Source organism: Rhamphochromis sp. 'chilingali' (assembly GCF_963969265.1).
Source record: "Rhamphochromis sp. 'chilingali' genome assembly, chromosome: 19".
Lineage (NCBI taxonomy): Eukaryota > Metazoa > Chordata > Actinopteri > Cichliformes > Cichlidae > Rhamphochromis > Rhamphochromis sp. 'chilingali'.
Genome location: NC_137946.1, coordinates 15,187,515 through 15,212,530, shown reverse-complemented (window position 1 = coordinate 15,212,530; position 25,016 = coordinate 15,187,515). Strand labels below are relative to the sequence as shown.

At 40.2% G+C, this 25,016-nt stretch overlaps 1 protein-coding gene across 2 annotated transcripts in view; it reads right to left on the bottom strand.

Annotated features, from left to right (window-relative positions):
* The window catches only part of LOC308387064 (pecanex-like protein 3), a 32,792-nt gene extending 13,905 nt beyond the window's left edge, over positions 1 to 18,887 (bottom strand). The window contains exons 1-22 of one of the 2 annotated variants that reach the window (XM_080866942.1): positions 18,474 to 18,887; positions 17,141 to 17,632; positions 16,354 to 16,562; positions 16,148 to 16,253; positions 15,632 to 15,671; positions 15,411 to 15,506; positions 13,236 to 14,981; positions 7,233 to 7,362; positions 6,836 to 7,005; positions 6,459 to 6,516; positions 6,198 to 6,339; positions 5,918 to 6,075; positions 5,041 to 5,194; positions 4,441 to 4,473; positions 4,173 to 4,344; positions 3,847 to 3,957; positions 3,328 to 3,419; positions 2,243 to 2,352; positions 1,834 to 1,939; positions 1,658 to 1,750; positions 1,415 to 1,565; positions 305 to 449 (exon numbers count right to left, since the gene is read on the bottom strand). In XM_080866942.1, the coding sequence (XP_080723068.1) occupies positions 305 to 449; positions 1,415 to 1,565; positions 1,658 to 1,750; positions 1,834 to 1,939; positions 2,243 to 2,352; positions 3,328 to 3,419; positions 3,847 to 3,957; positions 4,173 to 4,344; positions 4,441 to 4,473; positions 5,041 to 5,194; positions 5,918 to 6,075; positions 6,198 to 6,339; positions 6,459 to 6,516; positions 6,836 to 7,005; positions 7,233 to 7,362; positions 13,236 to 14,981; positions 15,411 to 15,506; positions 15,632 to 15,671; positions 16,148 to 16,253; positions 16,354 to 16,562; positions 17,141 to 17,293 (4,175 nt within the window). In that variant the 5' untranslated portion in view covers positions 17,294 to 17,632; positions 18,474 to 18,887. Of the gene's footprint in view, positions 1 to 304; positions 450 to 1,414; positions 1,566 to 1,657; positions 1,751 to 1,833; positions 1,940 to 2,242; positions 2,353 to 3,327; positions 3,420 to 3,846; positions 3,958 to 4,172; positions 4,345 to 4,440; positions 4,474 to 5,040; positions 5,195 to 5,917; positions 6,076 to 6,197; positions 6,340 to 6,458; positions 6,517 to 6,835; positions 7,006 to 7,232; positions 7,363 to 13,235; positions 14,982 to 15,410; positions 15,507 to 15,631; positions 15,672 to 16,147; positions 16,254 to 16,353; positions 16,563 to 17,140; positions 17,633 to 18,177; positions 18,436 to 18,473 lie in introns of those variants that run through there. The other variant, XM_080866943.1, reaches the window with a different exon arrangement.
* Positions 18,888 to 25,016: the final 6,129 nt, after the last annotated feature.

Here is a 25,016-nt window from a genome sequence, read left to right as displayed (position 1 = left end):
TCACAACAACTGTCCCCACAAGAAACTTTATACTGTAGGGAAAGGGGGTACAATATTAGAGAAAACACCAACTATCAAAAGACCAGAAGAAAAAAAAAAATCAGGCTCAGGGAGGGGCAGCTGCCACCACCGGTTGGGGATGATGGGAAAAAGAAGACAGCAGAGGGAGATGGGACATAAGGCACACATGGGAGAGTTCAACACATCCAGCAGACAGCACATGTTCACAGGGAGCAGAGATAAAGAAAAGTATAACAGTATAACATTTAAAATATTAACAGAACCAGGACGAGGAAATGCTTACTAGATGTCCAGCTCTTTGTGATTCTGGCCCACTGTTCGAGCTTCGGTGGTCAGGGAGTTCAGCACTACAGCTGGGTAGATAAAATATTTCTCCACACACTGAAGCCATGCGTACAGCTTCTCAAACCACATCAACTGAGCAGCATCTGGGTCAAACAGAAAGAAAAAAAAATATGTTACAAATGTGGAGTAATTCACAAACTGCAGATATCCCACCACAGCTGTGAAGAAAAAGAAAAGTGAAGTTTTAAAAGAGGTTCAATACACTAATTAGCCACAACAATAAAACCACTGACAGATGACATGAATAAAACTGATCTGATCATCACTGCAGGATTGTGAGATCAGTGTTACTCACTTGGGATTCATGTGGATGTTTCTGGGTTGTAACGATACTCCCAGAAACACCCATCCTCCTCCAGCAGGCTTGTATGCTCTACCACACTGCAAAAATGCTTAGAAATTGCCTGAAGAATTCAATAAAGAGACCAGGCCTGCCCACTAAATTTCAAAAATCAAGCCTAAACTGGCCCACAGGAACTATCACTGTCACCATCTCAGTGCCAGACACCCCAAGGCTCCAATGTCCATGTTCTGATGAATCAGAGCTATTCTAGTAGCACAAGGAGAATCTATTCAATATTAAGCAGATGCTTTTAAAGTTGTGGCTGACTAGCACTATTAAAAACATTGCAAAAATTGTCTGTAAAATATTTAAAGATAAACTCAAGAAGACATGACAGTAATTTGATCATTTTAAACAACTTCTAACACAAAAATCTTGAGATAAAATAACTGATTTATTTTTAGTGTTGAGTGTATATATTACTTAATATATATTACTTAATTAATCAATGATATTCAAATCATATTCAAAATATGCAGCTGACTGTTGTTTAAAAATAGTTATGTATTGTCTGGTGAAGCAGCCTATGAAGTTTGCCGGGAGTGTTTTCTCAAGAGCACTTTCAGCTGGAGATCTTACTTTTTGTAATTAGAACAACTTATAACATTTCAGTTTCCAAAGCCTGTTATACTATACATGTATTTCTAGATGTTGTTATTTTTCTGTGCATGTGAATGAAGATAAAAGATGCAATCAGACACCCACCTCGGACCTCAAATTGACTATACTCTTTGGAGCGGAGCAAAGGGTGAGCCAGGCAGAACCATGGCAGCTGTTTGCGGAGCTGAGGCAGGAGATAGTGTGTAATGAAGCCAACAACTCCAGCCAGGATGTATAAGACAACGCTAAGAGCAGGCTGCGGAGCAAGAGCAAAAAGAGAAACATTTTAATTAAGTCTATATACAAAAATGATGCGAGAGTAAGGTCATGCATACTGCTCCAACTAACTTGAAGAGCGATGAAAACTGTGCTGGCACTGATGGCAAAGGTAATCACAGCCATGAGGGGACAGATGACGAGGTCCGAATGAAGAATCTCTTTCTATAAATAGACAGATTGATTTTAAAGCTAATTAAATCATTACATAAAAATTAAACTGCAGGCTGGTGAGCAACAGTAGTTACCACAGAGTTGCGTAGCTTATCAGGAAGAGGGTCCTTGATTTCCACAGGGGGTTCTTCTGGGTTTCGGTTCTCCAGTTCTGGGAATAATTTAGACCGGACCAGTGACCTGATGTTACGGGTAAAAAGCATAAAAGAAAGAGTTACAAGAAATACCACAGAAAGATACAATCTATCATCAAAGTCTTCACAGATGATCAAGACAGCAGCAGTGTCTCTTGGCCATTAGCATCATTTTTATGTCTTGGATTGTAGCTAACTTTGTAAAACACACAAACTACACTTTAGACTTGCTATCTATCTTGCTATATAGACTTCTTTAAGTAACTGTTAATCTATTCTGGATCTAAAAAGAAGATTCAATAAAGACTCCCAAGACCATCATTGCCGATATGAAACAGGAAATACTGACCAAAGGATGGTAGGATCGCTGCTTTGGCGGCTCAGGTGGTAGGATAAGGCCAGGAGTAGCCCACAAAACGCGGAGAACAGTACTGGAACATGGGCGTCCCCCCACGGTGCCTGATGGAAAAAAAAAAAAAAAAAAAAAAAAAAGGGGGGGGGGGGGGGGGGGGGGGAGTCAAATAGACGACTGTAATAGGAAAAACACGTTCAAACTCTTCCATGTCGTGTTCAGTAAGTTCACACCTGACACTAACATAATCACACATTAACAGCTCTTTTGGCGACTTGGCTTGCCTGAACATGTCAAGGAATAGAAACACAGCTTGCACTGTTTTGATTTCTTCTTTTAATTTCCAGCTGAATAGTCAGGGGAAGTGCATTTCTACCTTTTACCAGTTAAAAATCAAACCCACTTGTCACTGAAATAATATTGTTTTACAGTACACAGTCTTATTTCTTTATATTTTGCTTCGAAGGAGTTAGACCTGTAATTTTTAAAGTGATCTTGAGCAATAGGTATCCAGGCTTTCAAAGTTTTCTCTTTGGCCATTGGCTGCTTTTTCATTCATTCAGGCCAGTCCTTGGACAAGAATGTTCTGTTAAGCCGCTTAGCACCGACCAATGAATCATTCGACCATACTGAAAACCTTACATCGCCTCACTCTCTAGTTAGTTACTGTATTCACGTCACCTGCTCACCCACCCAGAGGGGTGACAACAATACCCCATCAGCCTTTTACAGCTGAGCGCTAACAATTACAGCAATGCTTGCCTAGGAGGTCATAATATTAAAAAATAAAGGTGTTCATACTAAATTTTGACTATCAAGCTCATAAGAATTGTACAAACTCCGTTTTTGCCCTGCATATGATCCGTATTTCCTCATTTTTCAATAAATTGCTGCAGAAGAGAGTGGTGGCTCACACACATAATACTGTATGTCTGCATAGATGCCGAGCCGGGAAGTGACACGCAATCACAAATGATCACTTGAGACATATGTGGAGAGTAAGCAGTCTACCTGTGATCAGATCACCCATGACGCACATTAATAACAGGTGCGAACTGGGACAGTCAGTCGGTTCAACTTACATTTATGGCACCGAGGCAAAATCCATACAGCAGGGCAGCCACCAGCACACTGCGTATGAGGCTGTACAGAGATGAAAGGGGGCTGGTAGTGGCTGAGGAAAGAATACAGAGAGATCAGACACAATTAGGCTGGTATGGGTGAGACACAACGACACAAACGGTAGACAACTCTCATTATTCTGTTTGGGCAGAAATACTCAAAGTATTTGTTTTTACTAGTTTCTCTGAGCAATGCACAAGCAGAATCTCTCATTTTTTAAAAATTTTTATTTGCATTGTTTACTGAAGCCAGGCCTTCCCAAGGCGGAAACAATAACCATACATCTAACTGCCTACTGTGATAGTGTGTAGTGACCATTTTAAAAAAAACAAAACAAACTTTGCTGTGTTCAAATGTACCAATAAACACAAGGATGTGTTCAAATAACCACATGGTTTTTAAACTGTCCTCCTAAAAATGGTCTAACACTTTCAACTTCCAAGTATTCGATTATCCCATTCGTGTAATAATATTCTTACCAGTTCCACCAAAAATGTGCATGTCAATCTGCTCCAGCAGACACATCACAAAAGTGTTGACCTGAGGTAGCAACCCAAACAGGAAAATGACTGGGAAACACAGGGCAAACACTGTTGGATGAAAAGAGGGGAAATTGTGTTTAAAAATGGGTTACAGTTTAAAAACCCACTAATCCTCCTCCTGCATAAAGCAGTGTTACAATCAGGATATATTAAGGGCTATTTAATTAACACTGCAATAAGAAAGATAGACCTGCATGTAGCAATGCTAGCACTGTCAATCTGAACATCAACCTGATGTAAAAGAATCCATGAATAATACTAACCAATGAGCACATCCCTGACACAGAGCAGGAATTGCGCAGAGAAGATGATGATGCCATAGAGAGAGAAGGGCTGCAGACTTCCAGAGCGCCCAGATAAGTCAAAGATCCAGATCATCACACAGCATAAGCAGAAGTAGACTGGCCGACTGTACACAATGATCCAGTTATGCCCCTTTTACATAACAGACAAGGAGAGAAACAACGTTATACCATAATTTTAAGGTCAAAAGTATTTTATAAAATGTGGATTCCTAAATCTACTACTCACATGCATGGGAGAGGCTGCATCTGGCTGTACACTCTAAAACAAAGAGGCAGGGAATTTAGGCTTCATGTCTTTCACGTGTATGTTAAAAATAGGAACGACAATTGCTTGGCTCTAGCTAACCAGGTTAACTGAAAATTGTTGTGACCCTTGGACTGGATTTTGAGCACTTAGTCTTCCTACAACAATGATGTTAAAAGATTGCTTTAAAACAAGTCCAGTATCATATTACTGGACTTGTTTTAAATTGCACAATTATTGTACTCTTGACAGAGGATGCGTTGTAAGAGAAAGTCTTATAACGGTCTTACATAGGCTAAGTCTGACAACCATTTGTTTTTCCCCCTTTTTTCTTTTAAATGAACATCAAATCTCTAAGCTCTAAGTAAGATTAAATTCGACAGGATATGATTTTGCCAAATCTCCACCTGCGCGATCTGTTTAGAGATTTTCACAGGACCAAACGGGGGTTCAGAGTTTAGTTTAGACTGAGCACTTATATGTTATGACATTGTAAGAACACAAGTTTTGGTCATACAGTGACGATTATTAAGTTACTTGCTGAAGACTTTTGGTAAGAGAAACAACATAAATAAGAGGTACCTTCAGTAAGGAGTACTGGCAACTAGCAATGACCAGGCAGAACTGGAAGACCCAAATGTCCCTGAAAAAGCCTTGGAGCAGCAGCAGGAACCCCAGGAATGCCACCAGGCTGGCCAGCACCACAGCAAACACGTTCTCTCCCACACGGCGGTTCCTGGGAAAGTAAGGTGCAGCAGTACATATTTGAGAAACCTCAAAATTATATCTAAATTTTGTCTTTGACTTGTAAATAAAATGTGCTTCATGAAAAAAATTAAACCAAATGTGTATTAAGTGTTAAGTCAATATCCTACTGGACATAAGTCCTGTGACAATGAGGAGGTTCATCCATTACAAACGAAACAACCCATTAAAAAAAAACAAAAAAAAACGAGTATCAGTATTATAGTAAAACCTTAAAGTTTCATCTAAATCAGTTTACAATGCATCCTGTATAATATCATGCCACAAGCTTCTATGTATTTGAAAGAAAAACACAGGATAACATTTTTCTGAGTTGTTGTTTAGTGAAAATATTTTAAATTGATCCTTTAAAAGAACTTCGCTTATGAATGAAAATCTTTTGCTTCAGTGTAAGAGGAAAAGCAGCCTTCAGAAATGATACAGAGTGAACAAATTTGTTGGACTTGTTAATCCATCTTCTCTATCAATTCTCAATCAAAACCATGGACCTGTTTAAAAGTGAACTCAGTTGCTTTTATAAGTTAAATATTTACTTGAACTGATAATTTGTCAAAACTAAAACAAAAACAAATGTTGTTATGTATTAATTATTTGAGGGGCAACAGAGTACATTTTGTACATTTTTCTTTGCTGTCACAGAGAAAAGTAACTAAATAAAATGTAATCCATTCTCTTTTCCAATGTTTTGTCTTACCTGTCTAATAAGGCAAGCAGAGCCAGTCGATCATATCGGACTCTCAGCCACTTTCCAGGCAGCACCCAAAAGCGATAGTACTGTTTAGGTTTGGCTTTCTCCTCAATCATCAAAGTGTTTTCTTGGGACTCTTGTAGAGACTCGTGATCCAGATCAAACTAGGTAAGAATTCAGAGATTGTGTGAATTAGGAAACAGGATCTAGAAGGACCGTCTGTGATAGTTAGCTTTGATGTGCCGACTGATGTCCTATTTGGAATAATCAATGAAGCACTGCTAACCTCGGGCATCTCCAGAGGCACCCTGCGCACCTGCATCCCCTGTAAAGCCCCTTGTCTGGGCTGTAGCATGGACAGGACTGGTGCCCCTTCTGGGACCTCAGTGGATGTGAAGCTTGAAGATTGGGACTGCCTCTCCCTTTCTCTGCAAGTGTAAAATTTCACAGCCTTGAATGTAGCTGTTAGTAATGTTTTAATGACAACAATAACTCTCGTAGTCTGTAGAAAAGAAAGACACTTGGCAATAAAAACTTTATAACTTACTGAACTGGGTCCTCATAGCCGCCTCCAGCAGGTCCAAATGTGTAGGACCTCTTTACTCCTGTTATATAACAGAGACACAGCAGAAATGAATACCCTCAACAGTGTAAAATCTGCAATCACAGACAGAGTATACAATAATGCAATCTGACAAGTGATTTTCTTTATGTAGATTCAAATACCAGTGACCATTACATTACAATTACTTTACATAATGCTTCAAAATAATAGCTCAAATAACAGACTGGTAACATTTCAAGGTAGCAAGTCCTAAGAATCGGTACTCAAGGAGAGTCCACTGTTCATGAATTCAGTCTCATATCTCCCCATTTAATAATAGGATAAACAGAATGACTGTCTAGACAAGACAAGGTACTTACCACTCTCGTCATAGAAATAGTGCACTGCCCCTTCTGATGTGTCGTCAAATGTTGAAGCCTCATGGATGCCACTGCGGGGTAGTAGAAGTGAAGAGGCAAACTGTAAGGCTGAGGGAAGTGTACGGGTGCGTGAATGAGAGGAGGTCCGAGCTCGCTGGAGGTCCTGGAGACTGCAGGAAGCAAACAAATGAATACAGCAGTTAATCTTAATCCTAAACTCAGTCCTCCTAAAGCTCACATCCTCCATGAGCTATAATTAGAATTATTTAATGAAAATACGACTTTATATAGACAAAATTTTAATCTGGGCTGTTATTCTTATGTCCATTATAATGTAAACATACTAATATGGAAGGCATGGCAGAAATATAGGGACATCTTTGCTTAGATGACAAACCTGGGAGGAGATCCCATGGTAGATGGTGGTGGTGTAGGGTTGCTCCCAGCATTGTGTCTCCTGCGTATGGCCTGGGTCCTCTTTACACTGCTGACTGATTCGTGTTTGCCCCCTTCCTCCGTGGCCATGGCTGAGGAAAGTTTATCATTTACATCACATTGTCAGTGTATATAATGCACATATCTAAGATTTAACTATAACTGCATTTTATCTTAATTCAGAACTTAGAATGTCCTTATGTTATTTATTCATTTATTAAATAAATAAGTATAAAGCTTAAGAGATAGTTAGGTTTCACACACCAGACTATTAATTAAAATTAATTTATTAGAAATTTTTCAAAGCATGACTCCATGTTAGCAGCAAGGACATGGGTTAATGAAAAGATTTTGCCTCAATGTGTTAGGGGTGATCGGTTACTGAGGTCTCAGCAGTGAGGTAGTAATCAGGGTTTAAACAATAATTTATACTCATCTTACTGATGCTTCTTATTTTTGTACTAGTAGTCTTTTCGGTCATTTTTCATTGCTAAACATTGTTTTAAATACTCCCATTTTATAAAAAAGAAAAACATCTGAACAGAATTGTAATTGAGCACAACAGTATTATTTACCAGCAGCACATATCTCACTCATGCTTTTCCAAACTGTCAAACCAAAAAAATATTTAAAATGAAGACAGTGAGTGAATAACAAAGAAATCAGATGCTTTCAGCCATCTCATTCTCCTCTCCTATGCTGCTGATGAGGATTCATTGGATTTTGCTGCTAGAGAAAGAGCACAGCTGCAGCCTCAGCCAAATTGGCAATTTGCAGAGGTAAATTAAGTTAGCAGTTAGTGTTTATAGTGAAGCTTGTGTTTTAACTTCTTTATCAAATTAGCCTAACAAGCGCTTTTTGGGTGTTTAAAATATTCATATAATTTGTTAAACAGACAGTTTAATAAAACTTTATTGGGTTTTCATTCAAAGTTATTTATTCGATTAACAGTTTTGTAAACCATCTTTTAGTGCAGATGGGAACACCTCCTAAACAACTATGTCTTTGCTAAAAATAAGTTGCACGTCGACCATAAATGGCACCAAAAGATGGTAGAAAATATTTTGCATAGTTTCTTCACATTCTCATGACTCAGGTACAAAGAGGTAAAAGCTGGATGATGCCTGAATGTTTCTGGTAAACTTGCATAATAAGGAGTTCTACTAAAATAATAAAGTTTAAGCACAGCAGTCAACATTTTAATTAATATTTCCAACTTTCCCCAACACTGTGCTTTAGTTACCTTTCACTATTCCTACAGTAGGCATATGTGTGACTAGTCGACTAACTGACTAATCGTTGCTGTTGTCACTAGTTGGTACCAGACTTACTAGTGGTTTAATCTAATTATTAAACTTTTAATCAATGCCAAATGTCGGTATATTATTGGGTCCTAAATGTTGTGCACCCATTTGCCACCAAATGGCACATCATTGTTGGGAAACTAAATCTGTTAATCTAGGCCTGATCTTTCTGTTAACACTATCAGAATGAGATCATTGTTACAAGCAGTGGAAAGGAACTTTCTCCATAAGGTGGATGGGCTCTGCCTTAGTTATAGGGTAAGGAATTCAGTTATTCGGAAGGGGTTCAAAGAAGAGCAGCTACTCCTTCACATTGAAAGGGGACGGCTAAGGATGTCTGACTGACTTTAGATAAGCAGAAAAAAAATGGATGGATGATTTATTGTTTTATTTTAGATTCTAACTTTTATTGAAGTGGATGTCATGAATTTCGAACAGTGTGCATCATTCATAATGCTTGGGACTTTTAAGTCGTGATTTATTAGATGTTAATTTGTCATATTTTAGTGGAACGTGTTTGGTTTTGTATCATCTTTAACATCGGTTTATTTTAAGTGTTTTTCATCTTTGTTGTCTATCTGGAGTATAATGTGTAATATTGATAATGCATGCTGCAAGGTGCTGCACATTTAAGCGGCATGATTCATTACTGAAGAATGTGATAAATGGTTTCAAATACCTATGTTATTAATTTTTGACATTTTCCAATAAAAGTTTCTCAAATGGAACTTATTACCTGAGTGTTCCTAAGTTTCAGACTAGTCAGTTAGTCTTTATTTTTTTTTCCTCATTTAGTCGACTAAGAAATTAGGAAAATCCCTAGTATAACACACAGTGGAAACACCTGACATTAATACATACAGTATATAGGTAAAAGCTGCTCAGCTGTGGAAGCCCATGCCACAAAAATGCTGGTGCAAAGTTTTTGTGCTGATGGTTTTGTGCTGGGGGCTCTGGAACTCTGCAGTTATTGACTCAAAAGAGCTTTGAAGACTTTTGCGCACTATATGCAGTCAGTAAGCCAGTTCTATAACTTTACACAGTTTGAGCCTTCATTTCTGTGGTTCCTAAATGCTTCCAATTTGCAATAATACCACTTACTGATAGTGGAATATCTAGGATGGAAGCAATTTCACAAACTGGCTGGCATGCTTGAACTCAGTGAGCTCTTTAGAATGAGCCATTCTTGAAAAAATGTTTCTCAAGGCAGACTCCTTGGCTATGGGCTTGATTTTATGCAAGTCTGGCAATGGGAGTGAAAACGCCTGAATTTAAAGATTAAGAGGGACTTTTGTCCATATAGGGTATTATGTTACACAATGTTAAAATAATCTGATTAAATAGAATAACCTAAAAAATAAATTTGAATAAAATATTATTTTCTAAATGTTTTCTTTATTCTTGTTCCTGTGCACAAAACAGACACTTCAAAGCAGATTCTGTTACATCTGTAAATTTGAATGTGTTCTTTCAAACCCCAATCTCATGCTTTATTCCGTAAAGATACAGTTATACCTTTGTTTTGCCTGCTTAATTTCGAGCTTAGTTTTGTGAGGATTTTGTTAATAGTTTTGTTTTTTTTGTTTGTTTGTTTTTTTTAAACGGGCCCAGGGTAACTTCATTTCTTTGAAGCTCAAATGCGGCATCTCACTATGGTAAGTGCCCTCTGGCATGACAAGCCACAGAAGCTCTTATCACCAAGACCATGGGGTCCAGGCATTCTTAGTGCTGTTCTTCTATGTGCCACTACTACACCATAAAGCAACTAACTCATGACTAAATTTAATAAATTCAAAAGGTCAAATAATTTTGACTAAATAAATAAATATCAGTCAGCATTTTTCCTTTTTTTTTTTTTTTTTAATCTATTGATGCCTTACTGACACTGTCCAGTTGCATGGGCAAAGTGCGAGTGAGATACCTCATTCAGTTTTCAAGGAACCGGGGTTAACCCCTTGATCCACGCAAAAGATCAGCCACCTCTGGCTGTCATTCCCCAAATGGCAGGGGGCGAAAAGCTAACAGCTCCTGTGCAGGGCAGCTATAGGTAGAATCCCTAATGTCAGGCATGAAGGCAGCATTAGGGTGCAAAACCTCCCTATTACAGTTGAAAACTACAGACATGATGTGTAGGTAGATAGAGCATGCAACTTACAGTTACTGTTATTTTTCATTGATGCTAAAGCAAGCTGTAAAAAGACTAAGACTAACTCTAAAACTGTAGTTAAATCTCTTTGGTGCATTACCAAAGCCAACATGGCAGCCTGACATTCCAGCCAAACACTTTAGAGGAAAATGCTCTTCCCTTATCTAGCAAAACCTGAAGGAAGTCTAACACAATTCTAACACAGCACTGATAAGAAATTTTGTTCGCAGCTGCACATCTCTCAAATACACACCCTCATAAAGTCAGAATACAGAAACTGCTCTTGCACTCTGAATGGTCTCAATCAACCTCAGGGGGAGACCCAACTCATTTAAATTCAGCCTTTCAGGTGCCAGTCTCAGCTAACTGCTCTGTGACACCTGTGACACCAGGCCCCTGTGCAAAGGCAGTGTCCACCGCCGGGCTGTGGAGAAGACAAGTTAGATCCATCATGGAACAATCAAAATCAAAGACAGCCACTGCTCCCTCAACCTGCTCAGGGAAACTGTTATAGCAGTGCGCCTGGCCATGGGTGAGCTCCCCTAATGTTTTGCCCTCAATTTTTTTAGGGAAAAGAAAAGAGGAGATTGTGTTTTTGTATGATGCAAACAAATATACGAACACCTTCAGACGTGGTGGACTATTGTGGGATTGAGTCTCCACTCCCCATAGAGTGGATTTCCTCTGTAGCTCCACTCCAGTGTTCAATGCACTGGGAACATGCGTCACACATAATGACAGGAGGTGTTCACTGCTCCACACAATCAGAGTGTGAGCCAGGCTGTGTAATGTCACACAGCAAGTGCCTCAGACAGTCTGTATACACAACTGTTGTTATACTGTCTCTCCTAATCAGGACATAACAATTTTTCAGGAGCAGCAAGAAATGCCCCAAAGCCGAAAACCTGCCGTCAGCTCCAAGTAATTTATATATGTGCGACAAAGCCTCTGGGGCTAGGTGCCATTTATGGCCCTCCACTTGAAAACAGCACCCCACCCAATCAATGAAGCATCTAGTTTTCCTCATAACCACCTAACCTAAGGGGAACTGGCGGTGAACACTTTTGGGTCTCTCCGGTAATAGAGAGGCAGAAGATATCTGGGAGAAATTCGGCTGAGATGACGTCTCACATCCAGCTGCAGGGTGGACACACAGAGCTGAAAATCCTGCATCGCCAGCAACCTCTGAAGGATAACAGATTATGCAGGGCATCAGCCCCTCCAAGTGCAAACAAGCTCTTAATGAGACCATACTTCCTTTGCAAAACAGATTGAGGTTCTGGTGAAATTTCTACACAAAATCTTAGAACAGAAAAGCCGAAAAAGAAACACTGCATTTTACAATTACCTGACAAAATACGAGCCTATGAGAGTTGCAAATACATTGCAACATAGTCTTTTCTTACTATTTGCTCTTATTGCACACTTGTCTGATAGTGACACTGTAAACTTATTGAAAATGAAAATTAAGTTGAAGGAATACACTGGAGTAGATCCAACAGGCGCTACTGAGACATAAGTAGAAGACATAACAGGACTTCTACAGTGATCTAAATATAGCAGCTCCACTTACAATGGTGCAGTGTATAATATATTCTTGAATGGGTATACAGGCATGATTTTTGATTTTTACAGAATCGTTTCCAGAGCTTTCTGATCACACCTCATGGTTACTTGGAACTAAAAAAAAAGTAATAGAATTTCAGCTGCTCTCTTATTTCCAAAGGAATTGCCACAGCACATGGAACCCATGTTTGATTTGGCACAGACTTCATATCAGATGGAGTTCCTGACACAACCGTCACCTCTATACTGGCTTGGGTATAGTGCACAATCTGATATCAATGTGCCAATGTTGTTCTAGGATCACCGAAGCTAATGATGGGCCAGGTTCATCATTGCAAGTGACCAATCACATTGTTGTGATGTCATGGTTTTGCGACGTGGAAAGAAATTCGGACCAAACTCTAACCTTAACTCTATAATTATAACCGTAACTCTATAATTATAACCGTAACCCATCCTAAACCACAACTGCCCCGTTTTGGATTTTAGTACACATTGGCAGTTTTTTTCCATATGACAATATAACTTGCAATGTTGAACCTGGACCAATATTAATTATGATCACCAGGGACAACACCAACACAGGGATCATATCAGATACATCTAGTTAGATCACAGTACACTAGCTTGTGAGACCCCAAGGCTGGGTTTGTGTCTCTTCGCCATCTTAAATAAAATCTTTCACAAATAAGGTATATGTATTAATCACTACACCATGGAGTCATTACTCGTGATTAAATTAAGTACAAATTAATAGTGGTCTGTCATCAAATATATTACAGAAAAAAAATATCAGCAACAATTTGATGCCTTACAAATAGGCCTTACTATCAGCGACTCCCTATGAAGGTTAACTTTCTTAATTAGTTAGACCTCCAAACCATGATGAAAACTGTTTCAGTAGGGTAAGTTAAAACATATATTCTTGACTGAAAATTTGCAAACTCACCACCTCCAACAGCCCCCTCTTCAACCAGTTCTCCTGTTCTCCAGCCCATCTGGTTGCCAGTCCAAGAGCCTCCAAGTGAATCCAAGCGATGATGGTGAGCTCCAGCAAAGCCATCAGAGTGTATAGTCCGGGCTTCCAGATCAGACTTAGAGATGGTGAGAGTCCGAGGTGCAGGCGTGGAGGTGGAGGGCATTGCAAGCAGAGTAGAGGGCAGAGCCACTGCATTGCTCTGGCTTCCACCTGCCCCATCCATACTTAGCACTCTTGCGTGAGTCTTAGCACTAGCGGTGCTAGAAGAGCGTTGAGCAGCACGAGAATGTGAGGGGCCAGCAGTTTCGGGTAAATCCCCTTCCCTTGGAGTAGGCAGTTGAGCAGCAGGGGGAAGAGTCGATGTAATGCCAGTGTTAGCAAGGTCTGGAGAGTAGCAGGAGGTAGAGGAACTAGAGTCATCATCATCATCGTCATCATCATCTGAGCTGTATCGGTGCTGAGAGCCCAGGCTAGAACCTGCACTCATGTCACTGCCGTCGTCCTCGTCACTGGAATCCTCAAACAAACTTTCACTGTAAGCCTTAGTGCCGAGTCGATTGCGCACTGGTATGTAATCTCTGTGTTGTCTATGATTGTGGTGACGCCTGTAAGAGCCACAGTCAAAACTACTACTGCCAGCTCCAGCGCGCCTTCTTGGAGCTTTCCTTCGGCCTGGCCTGTGCCCCATGCTACCGCCGCTGGCCCGCAGCAGCTTTAAGTCTTTAGGGCGTACAACCTGCTGGGACTGCAGAGCAGGCTGCTCAGACAGTAAGAATGGAGTAGAAGATATGGGCAAAGCAGGCTCAGAACACACCAGACCCAGGGCCAGCCCTGAGGGCACTGAATTGGTCTGCCGAGGTGGGGGTAGAGGAGGAACTGGGACGTTCCTGTCCAATTCACAAACCTCTGAGTGGCCACTACTTGAAGGGGAAGAGTTCTGGAGAGGAGGGGGCTGTGCAATATCAGAAGGTACAGATGGCAGATCCTCTCCTTCAACAAGTGTCCGGTCTAGCCCCTGGCTGAGGGAGAATTCTTTGGAAGGGGAGCGTAGTAACACACTGTCTGACAGATTGTCAGTATCACTGCCATCTTGCACTGCTGAATCCTCTGTGGGCTTGTGGATGTCAGACCCTATCGCTGGTGCTGAGGCAGAAACCTGTCCATCTACAGGCCGCGACTGGCTGAATGAAGGACTTTCCAGCTGAGTTGAATCAGTTTTTTCACTGCGGTAACTGCTAACAGTGCTTAGCGTCTCACGGTCTGTGGTAGCTCCACCAGCACTGAAACAACTGTCTGTTGATCCAGCAGCTAGTGCTACTCCGCTGCGGCTGCCGGGGAGCTCAGTCCCAGGAGCAAAAGCCACAGGGTCAAGGCCTAAACCCAGCAGATTTTCACTGAGTTCTTCACTTAAACTACTCTTTATAAGAGGGCTTAGGGGAGTATCTCCCAAACTCTCAGATTCAGCAGAGGGGCCAAGGGGAGAGTAAGCCCCCAAATCATTGTCCTTGGAACTCTGATGAGACAACTGTTCTGTTAACATCTCCACTTCTTGCAAGTGTTCTTTCTCGCCTCCATCTTCTTGACTCGAGGGTGAAGGGGGGATAGACAAGGCTCCAGGTTCTTCAAATCCAGCTGACACTCCAGATACTCCTACAAGACCTTGGAACTCACCTCCAAGAGCGGCAACAATGCAGGATGAGACCCCATTCAGAGCCCCTGTACGGTAAGAAAACCAAACATTAGACTGAAATGTCTATGAAGGTTCTCAGTCATCCAGGTCATCGTAGTCAAAGGAGCTTGCAAAGAAAAGCGTCTGGACTTCTTTAAGTTACTTGAAGACGTTTCACCTCTCATCCGAGAAGCTTCTTCAGTTCTGAGGTCAAATGGTGGAGAGTCCCAGATATAAACCTAGTGGGAGTATCCCCCCACAGAGGGACAAAAGGACCCCCTAGACTGAAATGCACTTTTGCAAGCTGTAACACTGACGTTGTGAATTATGTTTCTCAAGATTCCATTTTTCCCCCCCCTTTCCTAAATTTGTATGAAAATACTGATATACTTACAGCCTGACTTATACAGGAAGGATTAAACATTGTTTCCAGTATCTAATGCTCATTTCTAAACAGTGAAACATAACAGACTTACTAATGGGGTCCTGGGAACTCTGACGTAGGATCTCACGTTGAGCTGACGTGACAATCACATTATTGCTTCCTTGTTCCCGCATTAACTCTTTGATATCTGAAATAAAAGGAAATTACAAATTTAAAACATATGCTTGGATAAAAATGTCAGACTATCTATTATATACATCATGATTTAAAATAAAAATATGGTATGCAGAATTAAAACATTTAGATGCTTACCCTTAGTACCCCCTGAATCCTCCAACTGAGGCAAGAATTCCTGAAGAGTAAGAAAGAATATACACAATGCTTTAAACCACCTGATACACATGATTATGCATTACGAAACCATAAGAACATCGCTAAGTACTTAAAAAATCCCCCCTTAGCTTGGTACTGAACTAAAAAAAAATCTTGCAAACTACTATTACAGGCATACTGATCATGGAAAATACAAATTTTTTTAACCTGGCACTAAGCCACGGGAGGTTCAGACCAATTAGCATTTAATGAGGAGCTACGAGTTAGAAAGATCATAGCAACAAGTGTACTTGGGTTAAACAGTAACTTGGTTTATTCAATCATCTGCTGTCTATTTTTTTAATTTTTTGCCTGTAGCCATACCAACTGCTAGCTTTTAAAGCTTGCTACATCTTGTAGTAAGCCTTAGTGCCAAAATTCTAATAGATAGAACTGGAGAAATGTTGGAAGCCAGAAGAGATAATGTTGCATGCTAGTAAATATGGTAATCCTCACCGACACTTGGTTTAATCCAAACAGAGAGTGCTGGGAGCTGCAACGCACTGGGGGTGTTGAGTTGACTTTCCGAAACACAGTCATCTCTACACCAACATGACTATCCCTGTGAAATAGTCACATGCAGGAAGAAATTTTTTTCCCAAAGAATTCAGCAAGTCACAGCATCGCAACAGGCAAGTTTTCTTTAAGACACATCACATTACCTGTGCTGATTCCCCTCATGAGCACCTGACCCCTCTTCTCCTTCTTCTGTCCTTGGCACTTCAGCTGTTAGTGAGGCCTGCTTTTTCTCTACAATCTCCCCAAGGTCGAACATTGCATGAAGTCGGTAGTTTACCACTTTAATGGCAGTAAAAAATACAGCAACCACAGCAGAGTACACACCTGCCACCAACAAGCTTGGAGGAAGAGCCTGACAAGGAGTTGGAATTTAAAGAGAGGAATTACAAAAATGAGACCAGGCAGTCACGTCAAAGAACTAGAACCAGGAAGGAAGCTTAATTGGAAATGAGGTGTTAAATATAGCTGGATATTTCAAACTTATTATGGAATTGTTTTAAATCAGGATCTTAATTTAACCACACAAGTTCAGGCAAACACCCTTAGTTTTTATTCCCCCTATTGTTACAAGCACTAGAAGTTAAACTATAAAGTTATTATCCCATGCATATGTGCTGAATGAGTCTCTCATACAGTTTACATCATTAAAAAAATGCAGTTATGTTATTCAAAACATAGTATTTGACCCATTTTACACATGATAATCCTGGGAGATGATTAAGTCAGTTGAAGTTGCCAATGTGTAAAAAGGGCTTGGGCATGCAAGTTAGAAACGGATTATTAAACTTCTTGAGGTAAATTTGTGATTTGACCTATATAAGTGAAATTACTTGAAGCTATCATGTCATCATGGCTAACTTCTGAAAACTGATTTAAAAGGATTTGTGCATTATTTTGGTAGCTCCTATGGTGATAGGAAAATGAACTTACCATGTACAGAAGAAAGGGGAAAGCCAGGAGAAATATCCAAAGGTAGAGGTGGAAGCAGTTGGAGAATGTGCTCTGGTGGGGATCCACATACCACCCTCCAGTGAGCGAAGCCCACACGCCCTGCCGCAGTATCTGAAGAGCTTGGGAACCCATCTCCACCTTCAGGTTCAACTAAAAGTTGAAACGCTTCCCCCAAGGCTGTAGCTCAAAAAACTGTGCAGCAGTTTGAGCCACGGTATCTTGTGTCTACGATGGCATGTCCATGGGGCATGGCAGGTTGACCAAGACTGTTTCATCAAGCACAGCAATTTTGTGTCTTAGATATATGCATACACTTCAGCTGAGATAAAGAGTCCTTGCATATTCTTGTGCCAGTATAAGCTCCCTCCCTGCACCAGCGTTGCCACACTCTAGCCCAATCCTCGGTGGGTAATCAGCAGAGTGACTTTTTGACACACTGGTAACCCAATGACTGCACGAACAAGTGCTCATCTGTGAGAGAGATCACAATTAGTCAGTTTTCTTTTATGAAGCTTCACTTTAAACACTGGATTTTATGGAAAAACAATCTTGAAAATCTAATAAAAATCACCAAATAAGTTTAGTGTTGCTCTTTTTGTTTCAGGTGCAACTTATAACGTCTATTTAGTATGTTTACTTTAACATTTTACTCTTTTCTTTCATCTGTCCTTTACTTAATTACATTAAATCACAGGACACTAATTATCCTTTATTGCAACTGAAGTGACAGAATCGTTTTAGTGATCGATAAATGCAAAAGAATAACATAAGCTAGCAATGGCACGTGAAACAACGATTATAACAAACATAATTTGCCATTAGATGTCTTTCACACAAACAAAAACAGCTGTATGTGATATATGACATATCTGACATATTCGGTTTTCCGACAGCATGAACTCCCTATGTTCACGTCCAGGCCATTGTTGTGCCAGCTAGATTAAGTTTTGTGACAGGCACTAGCAAGCTAACTGGCAGCTCATCGTATATTACAAAGATTTCTGTGCATTTCTCACCTCTGGGCAGCCGCCAGTGGTTTCAGTGACCTCAGTGAATATGATAACATGACCTAAACCCGAAGATTATCTCCTCAAACTGCCTGACAGACAACATTAGGATACCTAATGCTAGTTACCGGCTAATGCTAGGCCGCATAAGCAAGCATTTCTATCTTGATGTCCCTATCGTTGACTGGGTAACTGTAACGTCACCCTAAAACAAGACAGCTTAACGCTAACCGCTAATAGGTAGGTGAAAGTCATTAGCTATTATTATCTCACGCTGGCTTGATAGATTTAATAATTGTGCTCACAGTGAGATGTTCTCCGATTTTGGATCCCAGCATAGCTCATAGTTAGCAATAGCTGTCCAGGTTGGCTTATATCCTCCTTCCGCATCCAGTTCATGCAAAATCTCAGCGCTTTCCGTCTCAGGATGCTAGCTAGGAAGGAAATCGGCTGTTAAAAAACTGTAGCTTCACTTTTTGCTGGCGTTAGCTAACTTATCGTTTTTCCCGAGAGGCCGTGCTCCTCTTTGGCATGACTGGGTGACAAACATCATGTATGGGGAGCCGTGGGCCCCTCTCATGACGAACAACAAATGCTTCTTGGTATAAACGGACCCTGTGTAAAAAAACAAAAACTAAACAAAAAATGTTTCAACGAGCTAGCTCACTGGGTAGCTAGCTCTGCTAACAACTAGTTGACACACGCACGCAAGCACGCACGCACGGCCGCAAAGTGAGTGAGAGACCGAGAGAGATTCCCATGGCGCTGATTGGCCATGTGTACTGACGTCATGAGGAGGACTTTTTCTTCTTCTTTTATTTTAAAATATTCTTAAAATGTAATGTTAGTACAAACCAATCAACCACAAAACTACCTAAACAAATTAATAAAAATAAATAGGTCCTGAATGTTTACTTTCAGGTCCTGGCATTCATGTAGACGTTTCTTATATATGGGTTTACCAGCTAGCTCAGGTTAATGTAGGCCAAGCTAACCCCCATTTAAGCCAGCCACACTGCTAAACTGCTCCCTGCAATCCCAAAAGACCCTCACCTTGCTAATGGTTCAGTTCCAGATGCCACCTGACAATCCCAGTTGTCCATGCTTGAAGAGATGAATTGGACCTACATATAGGTAGGTACCGTAGCTAATTTTTAGATAGGTAAAAATTTTACGTTTATATTTTATATTTATTCTTTATAAATAGTATAGAACTCGCATTTGTGTGCCATTCTGCAACATTAGCCAACGATCTCTTGTTTTTATGACAGTACACATAAACTCTTTACAAATAAAAAAGTTGTTCTTTTAAAGTAAAAGAACATCTCCGACCATCTTTGTCTGTAAAATTGCCTATTTATTGAGGGCATGTTAAAAAAAAGTTCTTGTGCAAATATACTATATTGCCCTAGGTATTAGCTCATATGCCTTCACACACATATGAACTTGACTGACATTCTTAATCGAAAGAGTTTAATATAATGTCCGCCCACCCTTTGCAGCTATAACTCTGCAGAAAGTTGGTGACCTCTGTGAACTATGCACCTCAGCATCTGCAGACCTCACTCTGTGATTTTAAATAGCCTACTGCTTCATGACTGAGTTGCTGTCATTCCCATTTGCTTCCAGTTTGTTATAATACCACTAATACTAACAGACTTGTGAAATATTTAGTAGCGTGAAACACCTGAAATCAATTATTTGGATGGGTGAGTGAATACTTTTGGCTATATAGTGTATATATGAGCTGGCTTCCTTAATATAAAATAACTCATTTTCTCATAAGTGGAAGAAAATGGATGGCTGGATGGTCAGCATAGTAGTGCGATGGTTAGCACTGTTGAAGGTCCTGCTTTTGAGTCCATTCTGGGGTTTTTCTGTGCGGAGCGCATGTTCTCGCGGTGTACAGTGGCTTCCTCCCACAGTCCAAAGACACAAATAGTCTGTCACTGTCTTAATCCTGGTGACCCATCCAGGATGTACCGTTCCAATCCCACTGTGATCCTGATTTGGATAAGTGGAAGAGCATGGATGCACTCATTTTCTCTCAATTTACAGAGTTATGTGGAGGGAGTGATGCCTGAGTTAACATCACGGCTGTGGGAAGATGACACATAGCCAAGGTTAAATGTCAAGATATGAAGAGAAGCTATGAAACACATATAATTACTTGTGAAGTCCTTGGAAATAACTACATAGTAATTACAGTAAAAAGAAAACCTTGTTTGAGCAGTGGTTGCTCATTTCATAAAATTTTATTAATCCCAAAGGAAATTAATCATTGATGGTCATCTGCTCGCTCACACACACACACACACACACACACACACACACACACACACACACACACACACACACACACACACACACACACACACACACACACACACATAAAAAATATGTTAATTAAAATACACACTTTGAGGTAGGCTTGAGCACCCCCACCCCGTGACCCTGAATTGGATAAGCAGAAGAGAATGGATGGATGGATAAAATACACTCATTACTGTCGTACATTACTATGCTTGAGGTGCATCAGGTCTAAAAGCTGCTCCTGCACTTTTCTGTTCCCCCTTCCAATTAAATCCCCGCGTGTTATACCTACAGCTTCAGTGTAGGGTAGGCCATATCAGCCGTCATCTGTTTCCCCTGCCTTTGCTGTTTTGTTGAATTAACCTTGTGATACCTCAGCAATGCTCAGGAGTGGCTTATCATATCCTGTAGCCACCCTCCTTGATACACAGTGTCAGCACAGATCAGGCCTTGCTGCACCAAAACCGTACTGACACCACACCTTGCTTACCCCACAGGATTATTGTCATCACTATCAGCACAAAGAGACTGATAGGACGGGTCATCCTGCTGGCTTGAAATGCAGTCTCTCTAAATTCTTGTCTTTGGTGATAAACATCCTTGAGATAAACTGATGGTTGCTTAAGTGCAGGCAACTATAACCTTACATCACATCAACGTCACCGACTTGCTTTCCCCTCTTACAGTTCCACATGTTCTCAGCAGGGGGTAGTCAAACAACACCAACATGGTGCCGCTGTCAAAGATTATCATGAGGCTGCTGATCCTTATTGTAGTTCTGTAGTTGAAGATGATAACCAAATTTGCCTTTGATAAATGCTGTGCGGTGGCATACTTTTTTACTGTGCGGGAACTCCTCATGTGCTGTAGCCTCAAAGTTAGTAATATGATATCAGCATATAGACTTGCTCCACATATTAAGGGAATATTCTAGTACTTTATTTGAAGGATTTCAAATAAAGACTGACTAAACTCAGTGTAGCAGAGCCTGATATAGCCTGACTCCTAGTTTCCACAAACACTCCCTCATTTTTAATAATTTGACCAAATAGTAACTTTTTTCATAACACTTCCTGCCTTCTAAATTACCAATTTTTTTTAAACTCTAAGTCACCAGCTTGAAATGCATGTTTTATGTTTTGTTTTTTGTTTTTTAACCCAAGTTGAGTGCTTGGTACTCAAGTGAGGGAACAACAAAGTCCACGAGTGTCAGACCTGATTGGGTCACACTGTGGACAAATCACTAGCATCTCTTATGAGAATTTATCTTGTCTTTCTTTTTCTTTTCTTTTCTTTTCTTTTCTTTTCTTTTTTTGGACTATTTAAATTGCATTTAAGCCTCACAGAGATCATGATATTCCATTGCAATGGACTCTGATAGTATAAGAAGGTGCTTCATTATAAATAATAGACATCCAGGAGCTACTAACATGCCAGAACAACGCAGAGTCCAAAAGAGAGTGCGTGAGCAAAAGAGAGGAGTGAGAAAATGATGATGAAATTCAAGTGTAAGACACATTTTTAGCACATTACACGACCTGCAATTTGTGCAAATACTAGTTCATCATGTTAAATGTATTAACCTGTCTTGTTAGCCTTTGTAGAGTGACGTCATTGTGATTGTCTTTGGTCTATCCTAAAAAGATTCTTTGGTCCCAAGCACTAACAGACAAACGGAAGCAATCAATATGTTACACTGCTAATTTGCAAGAATTACTCTCTTATAGTAAGTAAGGCAACAGGGGTTAATCTAAATTTTTATTCATTTCTAGCCAGATTTCTATGATGTAGTGAAGATTTTAAAGAAATTGAATGAAAAGTGCTAGATGGATTTATGTCCCACGAGCCTGACTTTGATAAGAGACAAAGATGTAGCCGGGATCAACACTGAGTAAAGACATGGCTGCACATACATCTTCAACCCTGCAGCACAGAAAATCTACACAAGCACTATTGTTTGGCTCCCAGAATTAGTGTGAGTAATTCAGTATTCAACCAAACGTGAAATACGGTCACGATCGTCCTGTTCCAGTCATCAGATTCACCAGGAAGAATATGAAAAGTGGCAAGTTAGCCTTCTTAGACTGTGAGATTTCCATCAGTAATGAGGGACATCTAAAAGCTGATGTGTACTGCAAACCTACGCATACGGATCAGTATTTAAGGTCTGACTCTCATCATCCACTGGAGCATAAATTGGGTGTCATCAGGACGCTACAACACAGAGCGAACACCATCCCCACAGACACAGCGGCCAGTGAAGCAGAAGAACATCACAACATCACATCAAGAAGGCCCTGAGTAAATGTGGTTATCCCAGCTGGACATTTGTCAAAGCTGGGCAGGCGCCTAAAGAAAGCTTCAGCCGATCCAGGAGAGAAGAACAATCGCTGCCTAAGCGAAAACCTGTAGTGATCCCATATGTGTCAGGAGTATCAGAGCAGTTGAGACACATTTTTTCTAAACACCGGGTCTGTGGCTTGTAAACCCCAAAACACGCTGCGCCACAAACAGAGTAACATAGTGTACGCTGTTAAGTGCCAGGAGGATTGCCAGGATTTATACATCGGGGAAACCAAACAACCTCTGGCGAAGCGGATGGCGCAACACAGAAGAGCTACCTCGTCAGGCCAGGACTCTGCAGTCTATTTACACCTATAGGCCAGTGGACACTCTTTCAATGATGAGGATGTACACATCCTGGACAGGGAGGAACGCTGGTTTGAGCATGGAGTAGGTTGGCGAAACCTGCAGCCAGCTGAGCCTGAAGAAGTCACTTGGATGAGTGACGAAATGTTTCTCCCATAAAACGCTATGTCCAGATGAACATAATCAACTTTTGGAGTGTTCCAGTCATTGTTCTCTTTTTAGTCTGTTTTTCTTTCCACCCTGTTTGCCCTTTGTATTAATTTCTTTGTCACTTTTTCCTATCGCTCCCTGTGTCAATCTGATAGTTACTTTTCTTGTGTGCCTTTCATATCTGGATGTGGTTCACACTCCTGTGGTTCTCTCATTGTTTCCACCTGTTCCCAGTTACCTTGCTATATTTAGCCTTTTGTTTCTCCCTCTGTCCATTCATCTGTGCACCTTCCTGTGTTCTTGCTTCTCTCTGCATGTCTCCTTGTGTTTCTTCATTGTTTCATTGGAATATGAACCCCCCCTCTTCTGGATAAATCTAATTTTTCTTCTCTGTTTGAATTATTTTTTTGTTTGCCTGCCTGGATAACCCTGAAGCACCTTTTGTTATTCTTCTCCAAATTTCATTAAGGTTTACCCTAGCTTACCTTACATTTGCTTCTGCATCTGTCCTCTTATTGAACTTAGAAGCACACACATACACAGTCAAACACACACACACACACACACACACACACACACACACACACACACACACACACACACACACACACAAACCTCCTACTCCTGAGTTATGTTTTACAGAACATTATGATGCCACAGGGAATTTTACTGTTGACCTTTCCGTTTTAAGATGCCATCACTTTACAATATTAAACATTTGTTGGAAATCTTCTGTTACTCGGTAAAGGAACTCTTAAGTTGTGGCCAAAAGCATATTTTATGAGGTCATAGTGATCTTTGGCCACTGCATGGTTGATCCTTGAGTCCCGGTGGATGTTTGGGCCAGGTGTGATGATATTTCTTCCAGGTGTTCTCATAAAATTAAGTAGAGTAAATCACTATTATGGGACTGGGTACGGTCACAGTGACTTTTACCTCTGACCAACAATCTTTATTCAGTTCATCATTGAGGCCAAGGGAATATTTGTGCTAAATATACCAAATTTTCATAAGACATTTCTGAGGTATAACATTCACAAACATGTCAGCATCTGTACCAAGGTTATCATAGCCGTGTTATTTTCATAGCTTTTATTAATATAGAGTTAAAAAGTTATTTTCTCTTTGGCTTATTTTTACTTACTTTGCAGTTTTCAGTGCTAAAGATTTGTTTTATTGTTTAAAATGTTTACTTTCAGTTTAGTTTTGATTACTTTACATTTTATTTGCATTTATATATTTAGCACTATAAACGCATTTGCTACGATTTGCTAATTGAAAAAGTGAGACCAACTTGAAAACTACTAAAACAAAAAGACTGACTGTATTTTTTATATTCAAAGTCTTTTTTTTAACCCTCTGAAAATGTCAGTTTCTTATTTGAAATTTAGTTAGTTTTATTTTACTACTATATTAACTTTGTCCGTTTGCAGGGACTGCACACCCACAGCTGTTGCAGAAGCATACAAGAACAAGGGTCACACAGTTTACCACACCATGAAGCCGAACTGTCCTGACCTAAAAACTACATTCTTTTCATTGTGCTCACCCACAATGTTGCATCCAAGAAGAAAAGTCAAATAAAGTTAATTATTTTAGGGAACTTCTAGGAAGCAACACACAACACAGTTGTGTACAAAGTATATAATCAAGTGTATTTTCATCTTTATCCACGTTCTGTACACATATTAAGATCCATTTCACATGAACACTATACAATAGCAATGAGTGAGGAA